General features: G+C 39.1%; 3 protein-coding genes across 4 annotated transcripts; 1 reads left to right on the forward strand and 2 right to left on the reverse strand.

Moving 5' to 3' along the window:
- The first annotated feature begins 317 nt into the window (after nucleotides 1–317).
- phc1 (polyhomeotic homolog 1) lies at nucleotides 318–8,681 on the forward strand. 2 transcript variants are annotated; one of them, XM_055047689.1, is made up of 14 exons: nucleotides 318–450; nucleotides 1,977–2,101; nucleotides 2,208–2,315; nucleotides 2,500–2,565; nucleotides 2,655–2,798; nucleotides 3,337–3,501; nucleotides 3,588–4,313; nucleotides 4,407–4,539; nucleotides 5,091–5,257; nucleotides 6,007–6,070; nucleotides 6,155–6,242; nucleotides 6,358–6,529; nucleotides 6,957–7,194; nucleotides 7,288–8,681. In XM_055047689.1, the coding sequence occupies exons 2-14, from the start codon at nucleotides 1,985–1,987 to the stop codon at nucleotides 7,437–7,439; spliced, it is 2,340 nt and encodes a 779-aa protein (XP_054903664.1). In that variant the 5' UTR covers nucleotides 318–450; nucleotides 1,977–1,984; the 3' UTR covers nucleotides 7,440–8,681. The 2 variants fall into 2 exon arrangements, with proteins under 2 accessions (XP_054903664.1, XP_054903666.1); XM_055047691.1 differs by having other exon boundaries at nucleotides 3,594–4,313.
- On the reverse strand, nucleotides 8,450–15,812 carry styk1b (serine/threonine/tyrosine kinase 1b). Its single transcript, XM_055047692.1, has 10 exons — nucleotides 14,963–15,812; nucleotides 13,802–13,848; nucleotides 13,131–13,298; nucleotides 11,546–11,869; nucleotides 11,260–11,441; nucleotides 10,704–10,778; nucleotides 10,290–10,498; nucleotides 10,079–10,119; nucleotides 9,635–9,731; nucleotides 8,450–9,547 (listed from the first exon to the last, which is right to left on the reverse strand). The coding sequence occupies exons 2-10, from the start codon at nucleotides 13,845–13,847 to the stop codon at nucleotides 9,355–9,357; spliced, it is 1,335 nt and encodes a 444-aa protein (XP_054903667.1). The 5' UTR covers nucleotide 13,848; nucleotides 14,963–15,812; the 3' UTR covers nucleotides 8,450–9,354.
- A 1,628-nt stretch (nucleotides 15,813–17,440) lies between these two features.
- On the reverse strand, nucleotides 17,441–20,020 carry gstk1 (glutathione S-transferase kappa 1). The gene is made up of 7 exons (XM_055047724.1): nucleotides 19,597–20,020; nucleotides 19,444–19,525; nucleotides 19,238–19,366; nucleotides 18,841–18,986; nucleotides 18,630–18,746; nucleotides 18,452–18,545; nucleotides 17,441–17,854 (listed from the first exon to the last, which is right to left on the reverse strand). Exons 1-7 carry the CDS (start codon nucleotides 19,663–19,665, stop codon nucleotides 17,805–17,807), a joined length of 687 nt encoding a protein of 228 aa, XP_054903699.1. The 5' UTR covers nucleotides 19,666–20,020; the 3' UTR covers nucleotides 17,441–17,804.
- Nucleotides 20,021–20,434: the final 414 nt, after the last annotated feature.

Here is a 20,434-nt window from a genome sequence, read left to right on the forward strand (position 1 = left end):
GTTTGGCCAGCAGGGGGCACTATTCATCATTTAAAGTCTCAAGAAATGATACACAGTCCAAAGTTTTTCCCGCTTCATGGTGTGGTTATTAGAAGTTTTTTTTCCATCTAGTCTACAGTTCCAGGTAAAATAGGTCAACCGAGGGTCTTATGCTCTAAAAAAAACCCCAAACAAAACACTTTTTACTCCCGCCAACAACTTTATTTGATCCTGTCTATGATCTCTCAGTCCATGTCTGATGTCCATTCACAGGTCAGTTGCGCCACAGCGCCCTCTAGAGGCCCCCTAAAGTGTACAAACAGAAGAAAGAAGAAAAAGAGTGGCAGGGGGCGGGGTTTCACTGCAGGCAAAAATCCTCCAAGGCTGTCGTTGTTCCCAGTGCAAAAGACAAATCAGGACCACTTTCATGCGTGTATATTCAGTGAAAAGGACAGACAAGCCCCACGAAAGGTAAGCACTTGAATAAAGTAAAAATTACAGACCAAAGGAACTGTTGTAAGAGCTACAGTTGCTGACTTTCTGCCTGTTGAAATCAGCTAATGTTGCTAACTGGTGTTAGCATATGTGTAACTGCCAGTTAACGCCAAGTGTTTTTCTTTCTTTGGCAGTGCTTTCAAATATTTATACCCAAAGACATTGTTTCTGATATTCGGATGCTTTCACAACACGTATCCCAATTCAAGCGTTATAATTTGACGTTATAACTGAGTGGAAGAATAACTAAGTAGCAAGAGTTAGCCACCGATGGATGAAAAGCTTGTTTTTTCTTGATCTTGTGAAGTTTCATGAAGTGCTCTTTTGCTCATATCCACCTAAAGATGTTTACATCTTATCTGCTAATGAAAACACCGCAATGCCAGTTGTTGTTGTTTTTTTTTTTACAATTATTTTAGCTGTGGTTGTGGCGGGGGAAACGCTGTTTATTGCCTTAGGAGTTGAAGTAAAGAATAACCGCTTTACTTTTGTTAAAGCTTTAATGTACTTCATCATAAAGACGCTGTAATTTCAGCACCATAATTACACAATTGTACAAAATGCTACAGTTTGTGTCCGTGGTTTTTATATTCACAGTCTTGAAAGGATTGGAAAGTAAGAAGTTTGATTTATTTAAAACGAATAAATCAGTAGGATATATAATTGTATATTGACTATTTTCTTTTACATTTTCAAAAATAGAGTTTTGTAAACTGTTAAAACAAGCAGAGTACTTTATGGTTAAGTTTATGTAATAGACAGTAGTTATGCATTGGTTGATTACTGGTAATGATGTACTCAATGGTTTCAAAGGTTTTAAAAGACTCAGAACATACAAAAAAAAAAAAAAATCAATCATATCACTCCTCTTCTCTGCTTGTGTCACCTCTTAACGAGATACCAGAAACAGTTCTGGAGTGGCCAAAGTTTTTTCAGCTGCCCATTGAAAAGATTAGAGGACCACTTCCCCTCCCCACTTACTATCAAGCACTGCTTCTCAGCTGGCTGAAAGCAGTGCTCAAACATAATTAGCTTCAGAAACTAATTATGTTTTATTTGATATGTTTGGTTCCACACTGAACTCCTTATTGAGACGTCTCCAGGTATATTATTAGAGATTTGGTTTTAGTATAAATTTAGTATACTAATCTTTCATTTAAAAGAAAGATTGAAACTATGACAAATGTATGAAACATTTGATTTGATTTGTTTTTGGTTTTGTAATCCACGGACTATTGCTTTTTTATTGAAGTATATGTGACAGGAGAACAAACCAAAACGTAAACTTTTTACTTGATTAAAATTAGAAAAAAAATCCTAACAATTGTAAAAAGCTTTATACATTTTAAATAAAAAGGGTCAGTATTGATTGTGCCTTTTCAAACAAGGTGTCTTATTTATATTGTTACAGATTTAAGTATACATGGGTAGAAAGAGTAGAACATTTTTGGAGTCCTTTCCAATCATTGAATTTATTTATTTATTTATTTTTGGGTTTCTAGTCGCAAACATGGAATCAGGCGAAGACCAAAACACAAGCAGCACAAACGGAAACCCTCAGACGAGTGGGAACTCCCGGGCACCCCAGATTGCCCGCATGTCTTTGTATGAGAGACAAGCTGTACAGGTGAGGGATTGCTTATAAACCGTGAAAATGTCCATTATTATTTAAATTAACCCTTTGTATTAATCTTGAAGACGTTTGAGTCAATGTGTTGTTTCTTTTTGTTTAGGCTCTCCAAGCTCTGCAGAGACAGCCTAATGCAGCCCAATACTTCCAGCAGCTCATGCTGCAGCAGCAGATCAATACGGCCCAACTACAAAACTTTGCTGTGCAACAGGTACGGTTATGACAACAATCAGTGCATAAGAAAATTCTCCATTAAAGTTTTTTTTATTATTATTTCTTCAGCTTATCGTGTGCTGATTATGAGCAGTTATAGCACAGCATTTTGCTATTTCTGTCTTTAAATTAGCTAGATTACATTTAACCCGATTTTGACTTACTTTCCCTTTTTAAACCAGGCCACACTTGCAGCTAGTCGCCAGTCCAATACACCAAGTAACAGCATTTCGCCGGCTCCCACCACTGTAAGTTTACCTGTTGAACATTTTAAGGATTAATCTTCTACCAGGTTTCAGGATATTATAGAAACCCATATTTTTTATGCTTCCTGCAGGTTAATTTAAGCACTACATCTGCCGGTGGGACTATGAGCAGTCCTCGTCCACACGGTCCGGCTACGTCTGCAACAACAACAGCTCTCAACCAGTCAGTGCTGTTGGGTGGAAACTCCGCAGGACAGGGACAAATGTATCTTAGGGTGAGTTTAAAATGCACACACATGTTACCAATAACTAGATTTATGTGTTCTATGTTCAGTTCGTATCTAAAGGGAGAGTTAAGCCTCACTCTGATGCATCATTTTCTTCCTGCTGCTGTAAATTATGGACCTATCTTCCTGGAGACTTGAGGGAAGCTGATAAATGAAAAGTAAACTAATAAATGTTCTTGTTAAGTTTGGCTTTCAATTTAAGTTGGGTTTTTTTATACTGATAGTGACACAACCCAGGATTGTGGGGTGTTTAAGCAAAGAAGAGAAACAATTTTGGCAATGTGGTAAATTATATGGGCCAGTGTCATTTCAATCTATGCTCTAAGCCAGAAAAACTGGTTACTCCAGCACTTTTTCTGGCATCCCATCCAAAGTAATCAGTAGAAACCGTGTGATGAAAAATTTCAATGCTAAACTTTGTAGAATCCTAGTATTTGGATAAATAGTCTTTTAGTTTTTGAGTCCTACAAGTTCTTCATCTTGTGGTTAGAAGACAATCTGATCATATCTTCTTGTCTTCGTGAAGGTGAACCGCTCTCTGAGGAATCCGCTTACCTCCCAGCTCATCTTCATGCCCGGCGGGACGACCGCTGCCGTAGCGACGGTAGCTCAGACACAAACACAACCCCAGCAGCAGCAACAGCATGACACTGCTTCCACCACTCCATGTGCCCAGGCTGACAACGACCAGGTCTGATCTATTTAAAGATAAGTTTCAGGCACCACAGCTAAGGGAAAACTGTTGGACCATAACTGTCTGGTCTCTCTGCTTCTAAGGTGCAGAACCTGGCTCTACACTGTGCCTCTAACGCCAAAGCCATCGCTGTAAAGGCTGAAAATGTAGAGAGGAAGGATGCCGGCAGTTTTCCTCTCGCTCAGCAGCAGCAGACTTTCTCTCAGCAGCCGCAGCAGCAGCAGATGGCTAAAGCCAGCTTTAACCAGCCGTCTGCCTCCAGCACTCTGACTGTGAAGACTGGGAACCAGGCTGCCATGACTGTGGCCCCTGCAGCCTCTGTGGCCCCATCCTCCTCTTCCTCATCCCCAGCGCTCCCCCTCTCTCAGCTCCTCCTGGCCCCGTCTTCTCCCGTCATCCTGGTGCCCACTTCAAATGTCACTACCTCCACCCAGGGCTACCCAATCGGTTCTGTGGCCCCGAAGGCCAGCATGAACCCACAGACTCTGGTGGTGCAGCCCCTTCAGCAGGCCAATGCTAACATGGAAAAGGGTCCCGTCCCAATACAGCCCAAGACGGTTCAGGGACACCGCTTGCCCGTTCAGCTGTCGCCTCGGCAGCCGCCTCCCATACTGCCAGCGCCACCAAACAACAGTCAAGCTAACACCGGGGGTCATAACCCTCCACACATCCCGGTCCAGCTGGTGGGAGCCAGGCAGGGCTTGACAGGAAATGCGCAAGCTGTGGCTTTGGCTCAGGCGAGGAACAACGCGGCTCTGGAGAGTCCATCTGGTGTGGCGGTTAGCTCAGTCCCCAGCAGTGCTGCCATGGTAGGATCAGGAAGAACTGCTCTGTTGAAGCTTTGTGTTTAAAACAGCAACAACTGGTGTCTCATCATGTATTTTTTATTCACATGCTTTCAGACAAAGCCGTTGCTCGGCTCTCTGAAGAGAAAATCTGAGAGTGATGCACCAAATGAGATGTCAGAAGCATCAGATTCTGCCCCCATGAAGGATGCAGCTCCTCCTTTATCTCCTGCCCCCACAAAGGACTCGGGTAATACTCGTTCACCATCTATTCATTTGAATTTCTCTCAGCTTTACATCATCCTTTTATGGCTGCAAAAAGACAATTATTTTTGTAACTGATCAATCTGTTCATTATTCAAATGATTAATTGATTAATTGGCACATTTTGCAATTTTTTCATTTAACTACTTTCTATATAATGTTTGAAATACATAAACATATGTATTATTTCATTATTTAAAATTAGAAAATAAATATTTAATTGCCTAAAATGCAAAGAAATAGCATTCCTTTAGTGACTATAGAAATGCCTCCTGAAGGCTTTGGGGTAAAATATTTTAACACATAAAAGTCTTTTTACTTTAAAGATAATAACAAAATTTTTAATATTATGTTCAAAATTGGCTTAATTACAGCTCTGAATATATTGGGGTTTTTTTACCAAATGGTGTTTTATTGAGTCTGTACACTTCAAGTAACGATTGGTCGTTTGCTAAATTAGTTTATAGTTTATTTCAGTAATTGATTAATCATGATTAATTTATTAATTATTTGAGTTTTGCTTCCGTTTCTCCTCAGCTCCTGCTGTAGATGCCAGGTTCTCCGCGCCCCCAACGTTGTCCTTGCCTCTGCCCTTGTCCAGAGGCAGTCATGGGGACAAAGTTCCTCAGGCGGTAGTCAAACCTCAAGTCCTCACTCATCTCATCGAGGGCTTTGTTATTCAAGAGGGAGCTGAGCCCTTCCCTGTAAGCGATCCCTGCCAGATCTGCATGTTAAAACTTTATGGAGAAAGGTGCAGGTTTCAGACTCAGGTCTGGAAATGATGGAAAAATCTGGAATTTGACTTGAATCAAAATTTGTTTGTATTTTCAGATATTATTCCCTTCCTAAATCTCCAAGTAGTGTGTCCTTCCTTCTGTTCTCCATTTGTTCATTTCCCTTATGCTTCCTATGTCCTAGCCTGTATCCTCCCTTCCTTATGTCATCTCTATTTGTCTTTTGTTTCTATATCCCTCGTGTCTTTCCATTCTTTTTTCCTCTTGTCTTCCTTGTTTCTTTCTTTGTTGTGTCCTTCCTCCCTAAGGATCATAAGGATCATACTGTTCCTTATAGAGCTCTTTCTTTTCCTACCTCCCAATCTTCCCTGCATCCTATCTCTATTCCTTGCGTGTGTCTTTATTTCCAACATTTTGTCATTCCTCCCATTTTTCCTCTTTGTTTCTTCTTTAATTGCTTCCATGTGTCATCTTTCCTTCATCCTCCTCTCTCTTCTCCTACTATGTTTCCTTCTTCTTTTACCCTTGTGTCCTTGCTTTTTTTTTATTTCCCTCCTTGTTGTTTTACCTTGGTTCTTTGCGATATATTACTGCATGTCAAATTCATAGTGAAAGTTTGTATATTTTAAAACAAATGTTAGTGTTTTTTTGGGTCTTTCTAAAACATATGTAGGAATACTAGAAGTAGGTTTCTTGCTTACTTCTCTATTGTTTGGCAGGTTGCTGGACTCCTCAAAGACAGAGATTTTGCTCTGGTTGGCCGCACAGAGAACGGTCCTCCATGTAAGTAAAGATTTATTTATTTACTGTGGTTTACTTTCTCCTTTTTACGGGTCGGCGCTCTGAATATTTTATTTTCTCTCTCAGTGTTGAAATGTGAGTACTGTAGATGCTTTGCTCCTGCCAGCCAGTTCAGAGGATCAAAGAGGTTCTGTTCAAACACTTGTGCAAAGAGGTAGACTCTCATTCCTCATAAAGATACTGTTACACTGCCTTGCAAAAGGGTTCATACCCACAAACTCCAGTGTGATTTACTGGAGCTGTTGCAGACTGACCCTCTTGATCTTCAGGTATAATGTAAGCTGCAGCCAGCACTACAAGTCCAGCAGAGGGAGGAGCGGTGGGGGGCCTCCGCTTCCTCCGAACCCCACAGAAAGCTCTGCTAAACGCAGAGGTCCTTCCCGACGGGGGAGTTCAAATAGCACCTACAGTAAAGTATCAAGCAAGCATCTTTCTGTCAAGGTAAGATTAAGTTTTCTTTTCTTGCTACTTTTAAATGAAACAAAAGCAAAATCATAGTTCACATTTTGAAGCACCAAATTATAAAAAAATTATATATAATTTTATTCGTGGTTTTGGTTTTCTGAATTTTATTTCTGTTTTATGTATTTTTTTGGTTGTTGTGTTTTTTGGATGTTTTCCGGTTCCATTGCGAAGTTTCCTTTCACAAAATTAAAGTTTGTTGGACGTTGAGAGGTAGAACTTGCATTATTATGGCGTTAACAAAGCATTACTTCAAAATAGTCTCAAAACAATATTATCGTTTGTTGTAATACATTCTGGAACAATTTATGGTTCAGCAAAATTTGTTATCAGGACAGCCCCAACATTACTATTTTAATGTTTGGTTTATAGCTTTGTGTTTTAACCTCTGCCGTCTTCCTTGTAGTGTCACTCAGAGTCCAGTCGCTCAGAAGACGTGTCCAGTGAGGGGGAGGAAGAGGAGGATGACTCTTCCTCGCTGTCCAGAAGCTCGTTACGCTCATGTTCCAGAGCTGAGCACAGCGCTCCTCCCTCCGACAGTTCGGCACCTGGAAGTCTCCTGATCGAAGGGGCCAACTTCCTCTCCGCGACGCCGGCTCAGTGGAGCGTGGAAGAAGTCTGCAAGTTCATCTCCTCACTTCAAGGTTAGCGGCCAGATCGCGGTTTTCTTCTGATTGCTTTAAATACGTTCAGGTCATCTGTTCTCACTCGTCTCTCTGGCTTCCTGCTGGATTTAGGTTGCGAGGAGCTGGCGGCCCAGTTTCTGTCGCAGGAAATAGACGGACAGGCTCTGCTGCTGCTCAGAGAAGACCACCTAATCTCCACCATGAACATTAAACTGGGCCCAGCTCTGAAGATCTGTGCCTCAATCAACAGTCTGCGCGAGTGATGGCTGGGCCCTCATTTCTGCTGCCTCACTTGGACTCAATTGTGTGGATGTTTTGATTTACAAACAGTTGATCCCTATCAATCTGAAGGTGCTTTTCAGACCACATGAACCTTTTAATCCAATTCCTCCTCTTTGATGTTTCTCTTGCTTTAGGGCAGGAGCTTTCTGAACAACTCATGAGTGACATAAAGGGATGCGATTGATTCAGTTAAGAGGTTGGATTGATTGACTGAGCTACAGTCAGTTTGTTCTCAGTGCATCCTAAAGCTCTTAGAAAACCTTTAAGTTGCAAGAACGCCTACAGTTCCTTGCTAAACTATTTCCCCCCCCTTTATTTTTTCAGATTTTGTCTCATTGCAGCCACAGACTTTGAGTCTTTTTCTGGGATTTTACAACACAAGTGGTGTGCATTGGGATTCATACTCATAGATCTAGGTTTTGTTTGTTGGAGTATGTCTCTACCTGCTACATCCTCTATAGAGGACGTAGCTATGGAGATCCGTTTCTCTGCAGCTGCACAGTTATGGTGTAAAGTGTGCTGGTCTATCACCACAGATGGTTGTTAACTTAACGTGACAAAATGGGGAAAAACTTTAAGGGGTGTAATTACTTTGTTTTTTTTTCCAAGGCACTAGATAGACAGTATTCTTTCTGTACTCTGAATGTGCAGACTTATGCATACTGGTATGTGCAAGCCGTCAATATCATGAGCTGAAGTGTTCCTTTCATAAGTGTTCGTCTTTTTCTTTGTCTGAAACTTGGTATATTTTCTGCAGACTCCTTGAAAACTCCGACTCTCGCTGCCTGTCAGGCGTTCCTGCTTAAACATCTCACTTCAAACAGTATTTTAAAAAGGTGCTTCAGTCTTCAGGTTGTATGCAGCAATTACACTTATATTATTTGTTCAGTCTTTTGTTGTATTCTGCTTATGTTTTTTTGTCATAGATGCCAAGCCCAGGCTTCAATCACATCACCGACAATGACACTCAACAAGCCTGGTGTTTTAGTAGTTTTCTATTTTTTATTTTATTTTTTTTTTGAATAGTCATGAAGAGTTTAGTTTTGTATTTTCTCATTTTTATAGTACAATCAGAATTATTTTTTCATGGGACAATATAGTTGTAGAAGCTTTAATAAAGTACCTGGAAGTGGGTGCTCATGCTCTGCTCTTTCAAGGGCTAAATGGAAGTGCTCTCTGTACATGTATGCAGTACTATCAATAAACATTACTGGTATTGAGTATGCTGTTTAGTGGTCATAGGTTCATTTCCACCTCACAATAATTCTTATTGTCATTAACATTTGAGTTTATGCAAACAGTCTGAGTTTGGTTCTTGCAGACATCTATCTGTATGACCCGTCCTCCTTGAGTAAACGTAGATACAGGCATTATTAGTTACACTAACAGATCTTTCACTTTGTAACTCCTTCTGTGTTAGTTTATATATTAAAACATTTAAAAGGTCTTGGTCTATTTTTAAAAAAAGAAAAAACAGTTGAAAATCATAATGTTTGAGTAGCATCACCTGCAGGTTCAGGTTGTAAGACAGCTGCACAAACTCATGTTTAAATGTTCTTTGGTTTTATACCACAAAAACACAAGTTTTGTTTCCAACCTGAACACTCAAAAAGTTTCAGAGCTGAGAGAGAATCAAAAGACTTTTTGTATGATTGTTCTCCAACAATAATGATATTTCCTCCCAAAATCAACTCACTATGGAGTTCCCTGTTCAACCGAGTGAATCCTAAGAATAATAACTTAATAAAGATCCCGTTTTATTGCCAAAAGTGCTCAAACATAGTTTGTAACACTTCAATTGCATCTTAAAGTCACTTGTAAAACCGCTCCATTAGGCTTGGCGATAGTAGTGCAAATACAAATATATATTTCTTCTTTGGCATTTGACGTAAATGATCAGAAAACGGTGTAGCTGTTGGCTTCTCCGTAGCCGGCCTCCTGCAGGTACTGCTCCAGGTTAATCGTCCCTGAGGCTTTGAGGACTTTATCAGAGGCGCTCTTTTCTCCTGAAACAAGCTTTCGCCTCAGTTCATCCAGCAGGGGTCTATCCTGCTCTTTCCAGTGGCAGCAGCTTTTGATCAGCGCATATCTGAGAAAGAAAAGCAGGGTTTTGGCTATATTCTGCACTAAATTAACATCTTGAAAAAGGCTGTTGAATCATTTGTTGCATGCTTACAGTGAGTTGGAACAGTTGGGAGGTTTTTTCAGGTTTTTTCCTCTCTGATGAAACTGCAGTAGCTCGTTAATTGAGATTTCTGCAAATGGAGCGTCGCCTAGATAAAAAGAATACAAATATTTTGAACAACCAAGTAAAGATAATCCCATTGTAACATTTGCATGAAGTTAGAAGTGGACCCAAAAAAGTGCTCCAAGTTTTTTGCGATATTAAAGTTAGTAAAGTATAGATGTGGCAGTCAGATTTCCATGCATGATAAATCTATCAAACACAGCAAAACAGCAATGCTTAGCTGCAAGGAAATCAAATCTCGCCTATATGTTGTTATGTGTGCTGCTTAATTTTTTAAGAGTAAAGCTTCACTAAAAATATATATTATATTCCTTAGCAACCACAAGGGGGAGCTAACGTCTAAGTGTTTTTAAAAGTTATTGCTGGACTCACCTAATGATGCCATCTCAAATAGCAAGATCCCAAACGACCAACTATTGGAGCAAACAGAACAAACAATGCCTGTAGTTAGTTTTCTATTCAGTTGAAGCTCTTAGAAATAAAACGTGCAATATGCACAAACTAGTGAACATGATATGAACATCTCTGAAATAAAGGATTTGAGCAGCTTTAAGAAAATTATTACAAGTTGAAAACCACTGACATGTCACTGCTCTTAGCTGCTGCCTTCCTGACCAGCAGCTCCGGTGCCTGCCACTTCTTCATGCTGGGATCGTCCCTCTGAGTGGCTTTCTTGCTTTTTCTTATATAAACTCCATGCAGACCCCAGAGTTTGGCTGTGAGCTGCTTGGTGACCAGCACGCTGCGGGCCCTGATGTTTCCGTGAAGGAGGTCTTTGCTGTGGAGGAACTCCTAACAATGCAGCAAAACAAGAACTTTAGGGTCAAATAAGTCAGTCCCGTTCAGAATTAGTTCAGAAAAAAAACATTTCAATGTGTTTAGTTAACATGGTGGACATGTGAAGAAATGGCAAAATGTATGGAAAATATCTGTTGTCATATTTTGTATTTTTGAAATATTTTAAGCTGAAAAGAGAATGCTTTGTTATTGTACAAACCAGAGCAGAAGCAACTTGACTGCCCATCGTAAATATTCTCCTTTCAGTCATTTCACACGGAGGATCCACTTTGTCCTGGAAAAACGGAGACACACGTGTTAGACACACTTGAATTTTAACAGTAATGTAGTTTTCAGTTTGAATATTGAAGTAATTTTATACAGTAATATGAAAAGTAATTTCCCCCAAGTAATCCATGAAGTGAATACGATTAACCAAACATTTAAGACAGTCAATTTAAATTTCACTGGCACACAAGTTTGATTCCTACCAGACCTGTGGAATCAAGAAATGCCTTGAACAGAACCAATCTGACAATATGAAGTAGACCATAAGATGAGCATGTTATGCTTCAATCTAAATAAGTTTGATTATAAAGCCATTTCTTTTGCTCTGGGACTTCAGCAAACCACAGAGAGCTATTATCAGTGCAAGGAGAAAATAAGAACCAGTGCTAAACCTGGAACTCAGTAAAGGGTAAATACTGTCTCACACCAATGTGGCCTCCAAACTTGGTGATGCGGTGTATAAAAACAGAGCTCGTTATTTTCTTTACCTGTCTGCATTGCCACAAGTAGCTGAGCAGGTCCCTGTTTTCAAGCTCCTCCACCACTGTGACCAGAGGAGCTCGAATTGAGACCACACCAAGCAGCTCTGGCAGGAATGGATGCGGACCAAGCTGAGAGAGGAACGATGCAAAGCCCAGGAAGTCATGTCTCTCATCGGCATCAGCTGAGTCTGTGGAGGGAAGAGATGGTAAACGACTTTTTTAAATTTGGTCTTAAAAACAGTTTTTTTAAATAAATGTATTCGAAAGACATCATTTTCCTTCACTGTCTCACCTTTGAGGACCCGGAGCACCACATTTCTGTTTTCCATGCGTGCCCTGTAGAGAGACACAGACGTGTCGACTCGCAGGGAGAAGGAACCCTGCAGAGGGGCGACCAGGTTGAAGGACTCTGGCAGCCTCTGACGGGGCAGCTCTCTGGGCTGGACGATGGGAGTGAAACTGGTCTTGATGGGATCCAGTAGGGGGCTGGGTGAGGGAGCGGGAGCTGCGGGAAATCTTTGAGATTGATACGTTTTTGAAGCGTCAAAGGTGGAATAGGAAGTGGACATGTCCAACGCGATGCTTTCATGCTCAAGTACATTTAGACCAGGTGGAGCTGAAAGTAGTCGGAAGAGAATCCATCAGTGTGAAGAATTAGCAAGTGTATTTGTAAAACTTTTACATTTGGGACCCAAATGGAAAGGTTCTGAGAAGACGGAGAGGACTGCTTTGTGGTTACAACACAACCGTTTGAATAAACTAAACACTGCAAGTTTGAATGCAGGACAATTCTAGGTGTGGGTTCTAACTGTGTTAAACTAATTTAATTTAAAATTTTGTATTGCTAAGACCTCCATGACAGGTCCAACTGTGTTGCATTCCCAACTAAAAGGCCTATCATGAACTATCAACTTCAGATGAAACACACATTAGGACAGATCTAGTGAGGCTTTATGAAGTGAAACCATACATTTTCTATTATTTTTTTCTATTTTGATTTTTCTGTTGTTTTTTTCCTTTTTATGTTTTTTTTTCAACAATAATTGTTGTTTTTGTCAAAATTATTAAGCAAAGTATAGATTAATCTATTTTAGGTCCTATAGCAATAATTTGAATTATTCTACATGAATTGAGCAGTAGAGTTTTTAATGGGGTTTGTGCTACAAGCAGTTTATTTAGACATTGAATGAATTAAATTATATGATTGAAATGATAAAGTTAAGCATAGAGTGATGTGACCAGAAGTCTATGAATGTGGAAGCGAGTTTTATATTATTTCATTGGTCAAATCCTGATCAAGAGGAAGACAAATACAAAAATGGGCCAACATTTGTTCAGCAATTCAAATATTTCCAGCTAGCTTCTATATTTAAAAATGTTTTTAACATTCACATAAACATCCACATATATTCCCATACACACTGTACATTTCTTATTTCTCCAAATCAGAAATATAGGAGTGACTGTAGTCAACACATAAGGATGTCAAAAATTGGCTCCAATATTGATTCTAAACCATTTTTAATTTTTGCCTGAAGTCATTCAAAAGGTTTTTTTTAATCTCATGTCTGCAAACATGTGGCTTCACATCACATTGAAAGTATCTTTAGTTAGTAGAACATTAATTTGGAAGTGAATTTATCTCTATGGAATAAACAACAAGTGTAAAACCTAATTTAAATAACAAAGATGCATTTTGAATAACAAAAAAAGAGAAGAAAGATGCAATCTCATAAAATGTTCTATCAACAGGTTTTCCAAAAGGAAGTACAAGAAAACTCCAAGAACTCAAATGGCTTAGAAGATTATCTGACATGTGGATGACAAACAGGTTTTGTGCCAACCCCACATAGTTCACATTGTTTTGCTCCACTTACCATCAATGCCTTGCAGTATCCTCCTGGTGGTCATTTTCTTTCGTGGACGGATTCGGTCGATCTTCTCTGGGCAGTAGCGCAGCAGCAGAATGAAAACCAGAGTGATCAGGAAGCTGCCCAGCAGGAGGACGGGCACCACGATCACCTCCTGTTCATAAACACGGATCTCTGCAAGGTGATCAGACACAAGGTTATGTGTTAGCTTGACTGGCAACAAGTCTGAGGCTTACTTGTTAAAATGAAATGTTTCTTTTATTATAATTTGGACTGTGTGTTTTGTTCAGATTTATATTTAGATAGCTTTTCAGTTTTTTAAATTGTTTCCATGGGAGTAAACACAAATGAGAAAATATCACAAAGATGTTAAAGTCAAGACAAAAAAAAAAAAGAGGAAGACAAATAAATAAAAATTGCATAATAAAATGTCAAATTAAAGACCTATTATCCAAACTCCAAATTAGGGGTTTTCCAAATATTTTCAGAAATTGCACATGACAGCAAGCTGGAATTTGCTGTCGACTCAAATACAGAGTTTGAGTTCTGTATTTAGGGAACATGTTTAGCCCACCTTAAGAATGGATAATGTATTATTTAAGATGATGCTAATCCAGACCAAAAAGTATCATGAAAGCTTTCTCTGATTAGTGGTCAGAGGTCCTGATAAAACTCACCACAGGCGGTGTCTCCATGAGTGCAGCGAGAGTCTGATCCTGACATCCTGTCAGATTGAAAGAGAATGAAGAGACAGAAACAGCAACACACATTCGTCATTTCCAACCTCAATGGGTAATTAAATATTTTTCCATAAAGCTTGGTAATAACAATGGAGATCATTTCACACAAATAACAGAGCTCTTTAAAGACTGATTTTACATAAAATGCAAAGAAGTGTTTCTATTTGAGCCTGAAGGTGTGACCTCAGGTGCTAAATAAAACATGAACATTGACTTCTTCATAAAAGTGGAAATGATTCATCCATGAGTCTAAAACATCAAAATAAGGGACGAGGCTTCCCTGAAAGACAATTAGTTATGTTGTTTGTGGAGCAAAGTCTGTAACATGACTCTCACACGTAAGCGCTAAGAAAGGCCTGAACTGTAACTGAGACCAGGAACCTCAGATGTTGTGTTAACACATGAAGTGTCAATGTTTTCTTCCTCCTCTCTTCTCGATTTATTGTTTTTAATCTTCTGGTTACACAACCATCATAATCTGACATATTAATTTTGCAGCTGCGGCCCAATATTTTTATTAGTTATCACCATCAAAACTTTTGTAATCAACACCAAATAAACATACATAACCAAGAAATTTGAATGCTGTGTGCTGGATTGTCTGTGGTTTAAAAAAGGCACTATAAGGCATACCATACCATACCATACCAACTTTATTTATAAAGCACTTTAAAACAACCACAGCTGATACAAAGTGCTGTACATAAAATAGATAAAAACAAATAAAAACTCTTACAGTTTAAAACAAACAAACATACAATGTGAAACTAGATCTCGCTGGAGTTGAAGGCCAAGTAAAATAGATGGGTTTTAAGACGAGCTTTAAAAGAGGTCCGCGATAAAATCTCTTCATTTGTTCACATCATATCCTACAACTCCAAACCTGTCAATCTGCATTTTTCTGTCACATTAAAGCATGTGTTGCACTTCACACCCAGTGTGTTCAAACATAAAGAACTCGGTATTCTCAATACACCACCCTGAAAACAACTAAAAGTTGCATTTTCTAAGCGGTTTCTGAACCTGGATAATCGAGCTCTTGTTATAAAACAGATCGCATTGTGTTTCAGAAACACTGTAAAGAAAGACTTGTCTTACCTCACTTGTTTGGGGGAATTTCTGAATGTCAAAGAAGATATATACTGTGTAGAATCGTCTTATCGGAGGCTCCTTCCCTCTGTTTGGCACTTTGCTTGCATCCTGTCAGCTGTGCTCCTCAGCTCCTCCTTGTGTTTTTCGTCTCCAGGGATCAATTTTCTGCTCTCTGTTTCTCTGCCTTTCCACCTTAAGTGTTTCCTTTAACTCCACCCTCATCACCTGCACCACATCCGTCACTTCTGTTTTCTCGTTTCTAACTCTCCTTCCCTGCTGGAGTGATGCTGCTAAGGACTGAAATCATCTGTCAGGTCCCCAGAACTCACACCTGTAGCCTTTCTTCCTCTTTTTGACAGCCGTTCTTTAGTTATTTTTTCTTTCTTGCCCTCCCTTTCTGCTCTTTGTTCACAGAAACAAGTCCAGCCACTCCTTGTCACTTTATAGTTTCCATCTGTTTGTTCACTATGCTTGATCTGAAACTTGCATAACTGGCTTTTCAATCTCAGTGACATTGAGTCATCAAAAAAACAAACTGCTTTTTGAGTTTAATCACAATGAGCACAAATGTTTTAATTGCTCAGCAACACAACCACGACCCTCACTGTGCAGCCCGGTTACTTAACTGCAAAGTGGAAAAAAAGATGGATCAAAAAATATTTCGGGTGATCTGACTCCAAAGGCCAGATAAATATCTAGGCCAAACAAATTGAGCACCATCTTACATTTCCCTTTCGCTTTATAATCATGTGCTACTTTATTTTCAGTCTTTCAGATGAAACATTTGACTGTAAAGGAACAGAAGATGTGCTAATGTGAATATAATATATGGTTCTGATAAACTCTAGGTATATAAAATAGTATACATTTGATGATTTTCAAAACAGTTGAATATTCAACATTTCACAAAAAAAATGACTGATTAGCACATCAATCACACATAAAGAAAAAAACTTAATATTAGAAGAAACCTTAAACACACCCATTGTTGTTACTTAAACACAATTTGCAATTGTGTTTTTCAGATTTATGTATCCAATGACAATGTGGCCATATTAACTGAGTCCAGTTCTGTTTCAGTGTCTGAAATTAATCAAGCATTTGTCTCCACGAGTGTGTTAAAGATTTCTCAGCACACTCCTGGAGCGTATTGACCAATCTTGTAACCACGACTGCAAATTGTGTTTTGAACATCAGTGACCGCAAACCAAGATCTCATGTCTGCACATTACTCTGGCTGACTGAACCGGAGAGTGGCAGATCTGCTTCACACAAATCTAGTTTAATAAGAAATATTTCCAAACTGCTTTTACAGAAGTAATATCACGCCGCTGGGACCAGTGCAGAGCGGCTATTTGTGGTCATGACTCACAGATATAAACTGGTTCTCCTGCCCGTCAGGTAAACAAATGCCAGCATCCTCAGGTTATATAAGTAAATAAACCTGGGATTGTATCAGAGGTTCATATGAAGGGCGTGTCAACCTACTAACTGTTACTGTTTTCCTTTAAAATAAAAAAATGGTACTTGTTGTTCTTGCAGGAAAAATGATCAGTGAATCAAAATTTAAAAACATTCTTTTTTACTCTTTTCATATTTTCTATTTTAGATTAAATCACTCGTGTGGGTTATTTTCTGCATTACTCCCTCTTCATATTAGGTTAGTAGAATACATAACATCTGAATTTTTAGTTGAACCACTTATGATATAGATTTTGAAGAGAAAGATTGAAACATTAAACATCACAGAGATTAAATCCTTGATATTTCTGTACTCTTGTTCTATATTTACTCTTCTACTTTATCACATGTACTTCTACTTATATGGTTCATTTTCCCTCTTATTCTATCTTAGTGCTGCATTTTGTTTTAAGGTAACAAATTTACAGACAATAAGGCACAGCTAGCTAATGAGTATGCATTTCTACTGCAGTGGTGTTTAAAAAAAAAATTAAAACAATTAACTCTGATTGGTGTCCATTCACGTTGATGATGTCACAAGAGGAAAAAGATGGAATTAGATAAAAGCTTTAAACAGCCATTTTATTTTTTCCACTTGTTGTGGTCTGCTTATCTGTAGTTGCATCAATGAGGTCAACATTTCTCGACCCTAGAAGGAGCAGTGAAGTCCCTCCAGAAAATTCTGGCTCTGCTTCGTTCGAAGTCTCCTCTGACAAGGACTGATCAGAAAAACCTCTGAAGAGGCTTCACCCTCTCCAATGAAGGAGACTTCCTTCATAAACACTTGTCAAAGATCGTGTCCTTCAGGTAACAATTCACCTTATGATTATAGATGAGGGGTCAGTTCCAAGTTTGCTTCAGCACAACAAACTGGAATCCAGTGCTTCCTGCTGGGGAAAGCTAGAATCATTCTGTCCATCGTTTTCATTAATCTAGTCTACCATAATGGGGAAATAACTGTTCAGATTTAGGGAGAGTATTTTCCAAAATCTTAAAGGTTCATAGACTTTCATTGGATCAAGAAAGGTTTCTATTAAAGATTTATTGAAGTTTTTATTAGAAACACAAACATCAGCTTTGTTCTGTTCTTTGACAAAAAAGCCATTCATTCATTCATTTGATTCCATTAATCAAACCAATGGACAAACTGCAGCATAAGTCACAGAGCCACATCAACATTAATGCTAACAATAAACATGCCCTATTAGCATTTAAATGTAGTGAAAGCTGCTGCGAGAAACATTTTCAGAAAAATGTTATTTCTGGTATTCTGGCTCAAACTAAAATTATGTAGACTAAATAAAATGAAATTAAATAGATTAATTTCAGAAGGCACAGCTTAGAAAATCTGTGTTGGCTGGAATAGTGAGTTAAAGAAGGTCTGATCTCAAAGCCTGGAGGCAGAGTTGTCTGGGTTAGGCCCCAACCACTTCTCTCCTGCAACAAACAAAAACAAATGATCTTTTAGAATACAATGCATGTATCCAATTCTGTAGATAGATGCAAAATCACAAACAAATGAGTCTTTTTTGACTCCAAACAGCTGGAGTATGGAAACACCTAATCAGACAAAATCCCATGATTTTAGTGAATCGCAAATTCATCCTGAATCTGCATTTTGTTTTTTAAATGAGTGCAATGTTAAAGTTCAGTTAATGTCCTATGGCACATTCGGTCATACTGTGTTACTTACACAGTATGACTTTCCCCCATTGAAATGGGGGACATATTCAAATATTCAACTTGAATTATGCCAGAAGTTTGTTGATGAATGTTAGGGGAAAGTTGCTCAGGGCATTTGAGCAAACATCAGTGGGGTGTGTGTCTGTATATTGGATTTTATATGTATAATTTTGCACACTAACATCTCCAACTTGACTATGCAATTATAGGCTCGATTTAAAAAATCGCGCTGAAGTTGTTGCATTATCACTCCACCCTAAAAATGGTTCAAATAAATAATTCAAATCCAAAATTCCTACATTCAAGTCAACGATAATTTGACATATGTACAGTGTTTTCTGGGTTTCTCACCAAGGCAGTTGGCCATGAGCTCAAATCTGTCAGATCCAAAAAACATCTCGGGTTTTCCATCAATATGACAAATCAGCATTGGGAAACCAAATGCCTGGGAAAACAAATTACAAGTATTGTTTCTTTAAAATAAACTAATTTCTCTTCAAAGAACAATTAAAGCAAAAGAGCCACCAACCCCAAAGTTGAGAGCCTCCTCTGTTGAGCGTTTGAGCTTATCCTTGATCTCCTGCGTGGTGTACAACTTTAGCGCTTTTTCAGTCTCACTGTCACTCAGTCCTGCTTTTTTGGCTGCCTAGGGAAAAACAAACAAACACAACAGACAGAAATGAATGCAACTCAAAATCTAATCAGAAATGAGACCAACGCATGTGTTTTTAAGCAACCACCTCAGAGAAGGATTCAGGTTTAGTGATGTCTTTGTCCTCACTCCAGATCCTCCTCCACAGCTCCCTGGAAACCCGCTCCACCAGCTTGTCTCCACCCTGCTCCATATGCTGCACCGCTGTCACGAACCGCATCGCAGACAAACTTCCTAACAAGAAAAGAAACATTCCGTCTTATTTATCAAAACATTTCTTGATAAATCAGATTGTTTTTACTGCACTGTTTATACAACAGCGATTAAAATCGAGTTGAGTTTTCTGGCGTTGTGGCTTTTGCATTTTGCTGACCTGTCTTTGCTACTGTAACTTACCAAGTCCTACTTATTTAATTAGAAACTATAACATTGTAGCTACCTGTCTGATCAGAGCCCAGCAGAGAACCCATGCTGATGGTGTTTACCTTTTTGGAACATGACCTCAAATGGGTCAGCAGGTGGGTGTAAAGGGACGCCAAAGTAGCTGGACGCGCGGTGAAGATCCTTAGTCATGTAGGAAAATTTGTTGGGAACTAAACCAGGAGGCTTGTTTCCTGTCATAAAAGACACAGGTTATAAACATGCACATGGCTTTTAATGTACGCTTTCTGGGTCCTTCATGCTCACTGACCTGCTCCATGCATGATGCCTCCGAGGAAGGCAGGACGAAACTTCAGGTCGATGTTCCACACGTTTCTGTAGCGACAGATGACCTGGGAATACAAGGCACAGAGTGAAAAATACGGATTGGACCTGCAGGACGAGTCAGAAGGAAGACACGAACCTCAAACCCGAGCCAGGAGTAAGGTGAGACCACATCATAGAACAGCTCCACCACTTTCCTTGAGGTCATCTTCAGGTCTTTAACCTTTGCAGATGCAAACCTTCACGTTTAGATTTACACTAACTTACAATGTGCAGGTCGAAGTTCTTGCGCTGCTCTCTCAAGCAACCTTGGAGAACCTCCAAGCGAGTCAAAGTTGAACTGACCTGACGCAGCGCAACCGAGCTTGGGGTTTGTAGTTCGGCAGAGGAAAGATAAACAAACAGCGCAAACCCGTTAGCAATGAGCCGCAACTAGTTCATCAAACTGGCGCAACTATGAGCCGCAACTGGTTCATCAAACTGGCGCAACTATGAGCCGCAACTGGTTCATCAAACTGGCGCAACTATGAGCCACAGTCCAACAATCAGACAAAAACTACGACTCAAAAGCAGCATTTTTCTTTTTTGGTTCTTAATGGAGGCTGGCCAACAACGTAACTTTGCGATCCTGCCATCTACTGGCAGAATGCTGCATATGAAAATTTAAATCTGAAAATAAAATAATCTTATAAATATTTGTATTATTGTATAAAAGATAACTGAGATTATTTTATTTTTAGAGATTTTAATGTTTGTTTATTTCCTATACAGAACTCTTCCAAAATAAAAATAAAAAACAGGAAATATGCATCTTTAAACTAAGTAAATATTCTCAAAAGAAATATAGGATTTTTCTAAATGTGCTGAGTGTGAGTTTAAAATTTAAGTAATTGCAGGTTATTTTAAGTATATTTAGCAGGGATCTCGTTGTGCTGTCTTATAGCCTCATCTCTTGTACAAAACTGTTAGCTGTATAG

This window comes from Poeciliopsis prolifica, unplaced genomic scaffold (genome assembly GCF_027474105.1).
Source record: "Poeciliopsis prolifica strain line A6 unplaced genomic scaffold, Auburn_PproV2 SCAFFOLD026, whole genome shotgun sequence".
In the NCBI taxonomy this organism is placed as follows: domain Eukaryota; kingdom Metazoa; phylum Chordata; class Actinopteri; order Cyprinodontiformes; family Poeciliidae; genus Poeciliopsis; species Poeciliopsis prolifica.

Coding starts and splice junctions, on each gene's coding strand:
- styk1b (XM_055047692.1), bottom strand. CDS start 13,847: ATGTCAGGATCAGACTCTCGCTGCACTCATGGAGACACCGCCTGTG. Junction 11,442..11,545: donor GGTGCTCCGGGTCCTCAAAG/GTGAGACAGTGA, acceptor TTCCCTCCACAG/ACTCAGCTGATGCCGATGAG. Junction 10,499..10,703: donor GTCAAGTTGCTTCTGCTCTG/GTTTGTACAATA, acceptor CTGCATTGTTAG/GAGTTCCTCCACAGCAAAGA.
- phc1 (XM_055047689.1), top strand. CDS start 1,985: ATGGAATCAGGCGAAGACCAAAACACAAGCAGCACAAACGGAAACCCT. Junction 2,799..3,336: donor AGGGACAAATGTATCTTAGG/GTGAGTTTAAAA, acceptor GTCTTCGTGAAG/GTGAACCGCTCTCTGAGGAA. Junction 4,314..4,406: donor TCCCCAGCAGTGCTGCCATG/GTAGGATCAGGA, acceptor ACATGCTTTCAG/ACAAAGCCGTTGCTCGGCTC.
- gstk1 (XM_055047724.1), bottom strand. CDS start 19,665: ATGACCTCAAGGAAAGTGGTGGAGCTGTTCTATGATGTGGTCTCACCT. Junction 19,367..19,443: donor AGGCATCATGCATGGAGCAG/GTCAGTGAGCAT, acceptor CTTTTATGACAG/GAAACAAGCCTCCTGGTTTA. Junction 18,747..18,840: donor AACCTGAATCCTTCTCTGAG/GTGGTTGCTTAA, acceptor GTTTTTCCCTAG/GCAGCCAAAAAAGCAGGACT.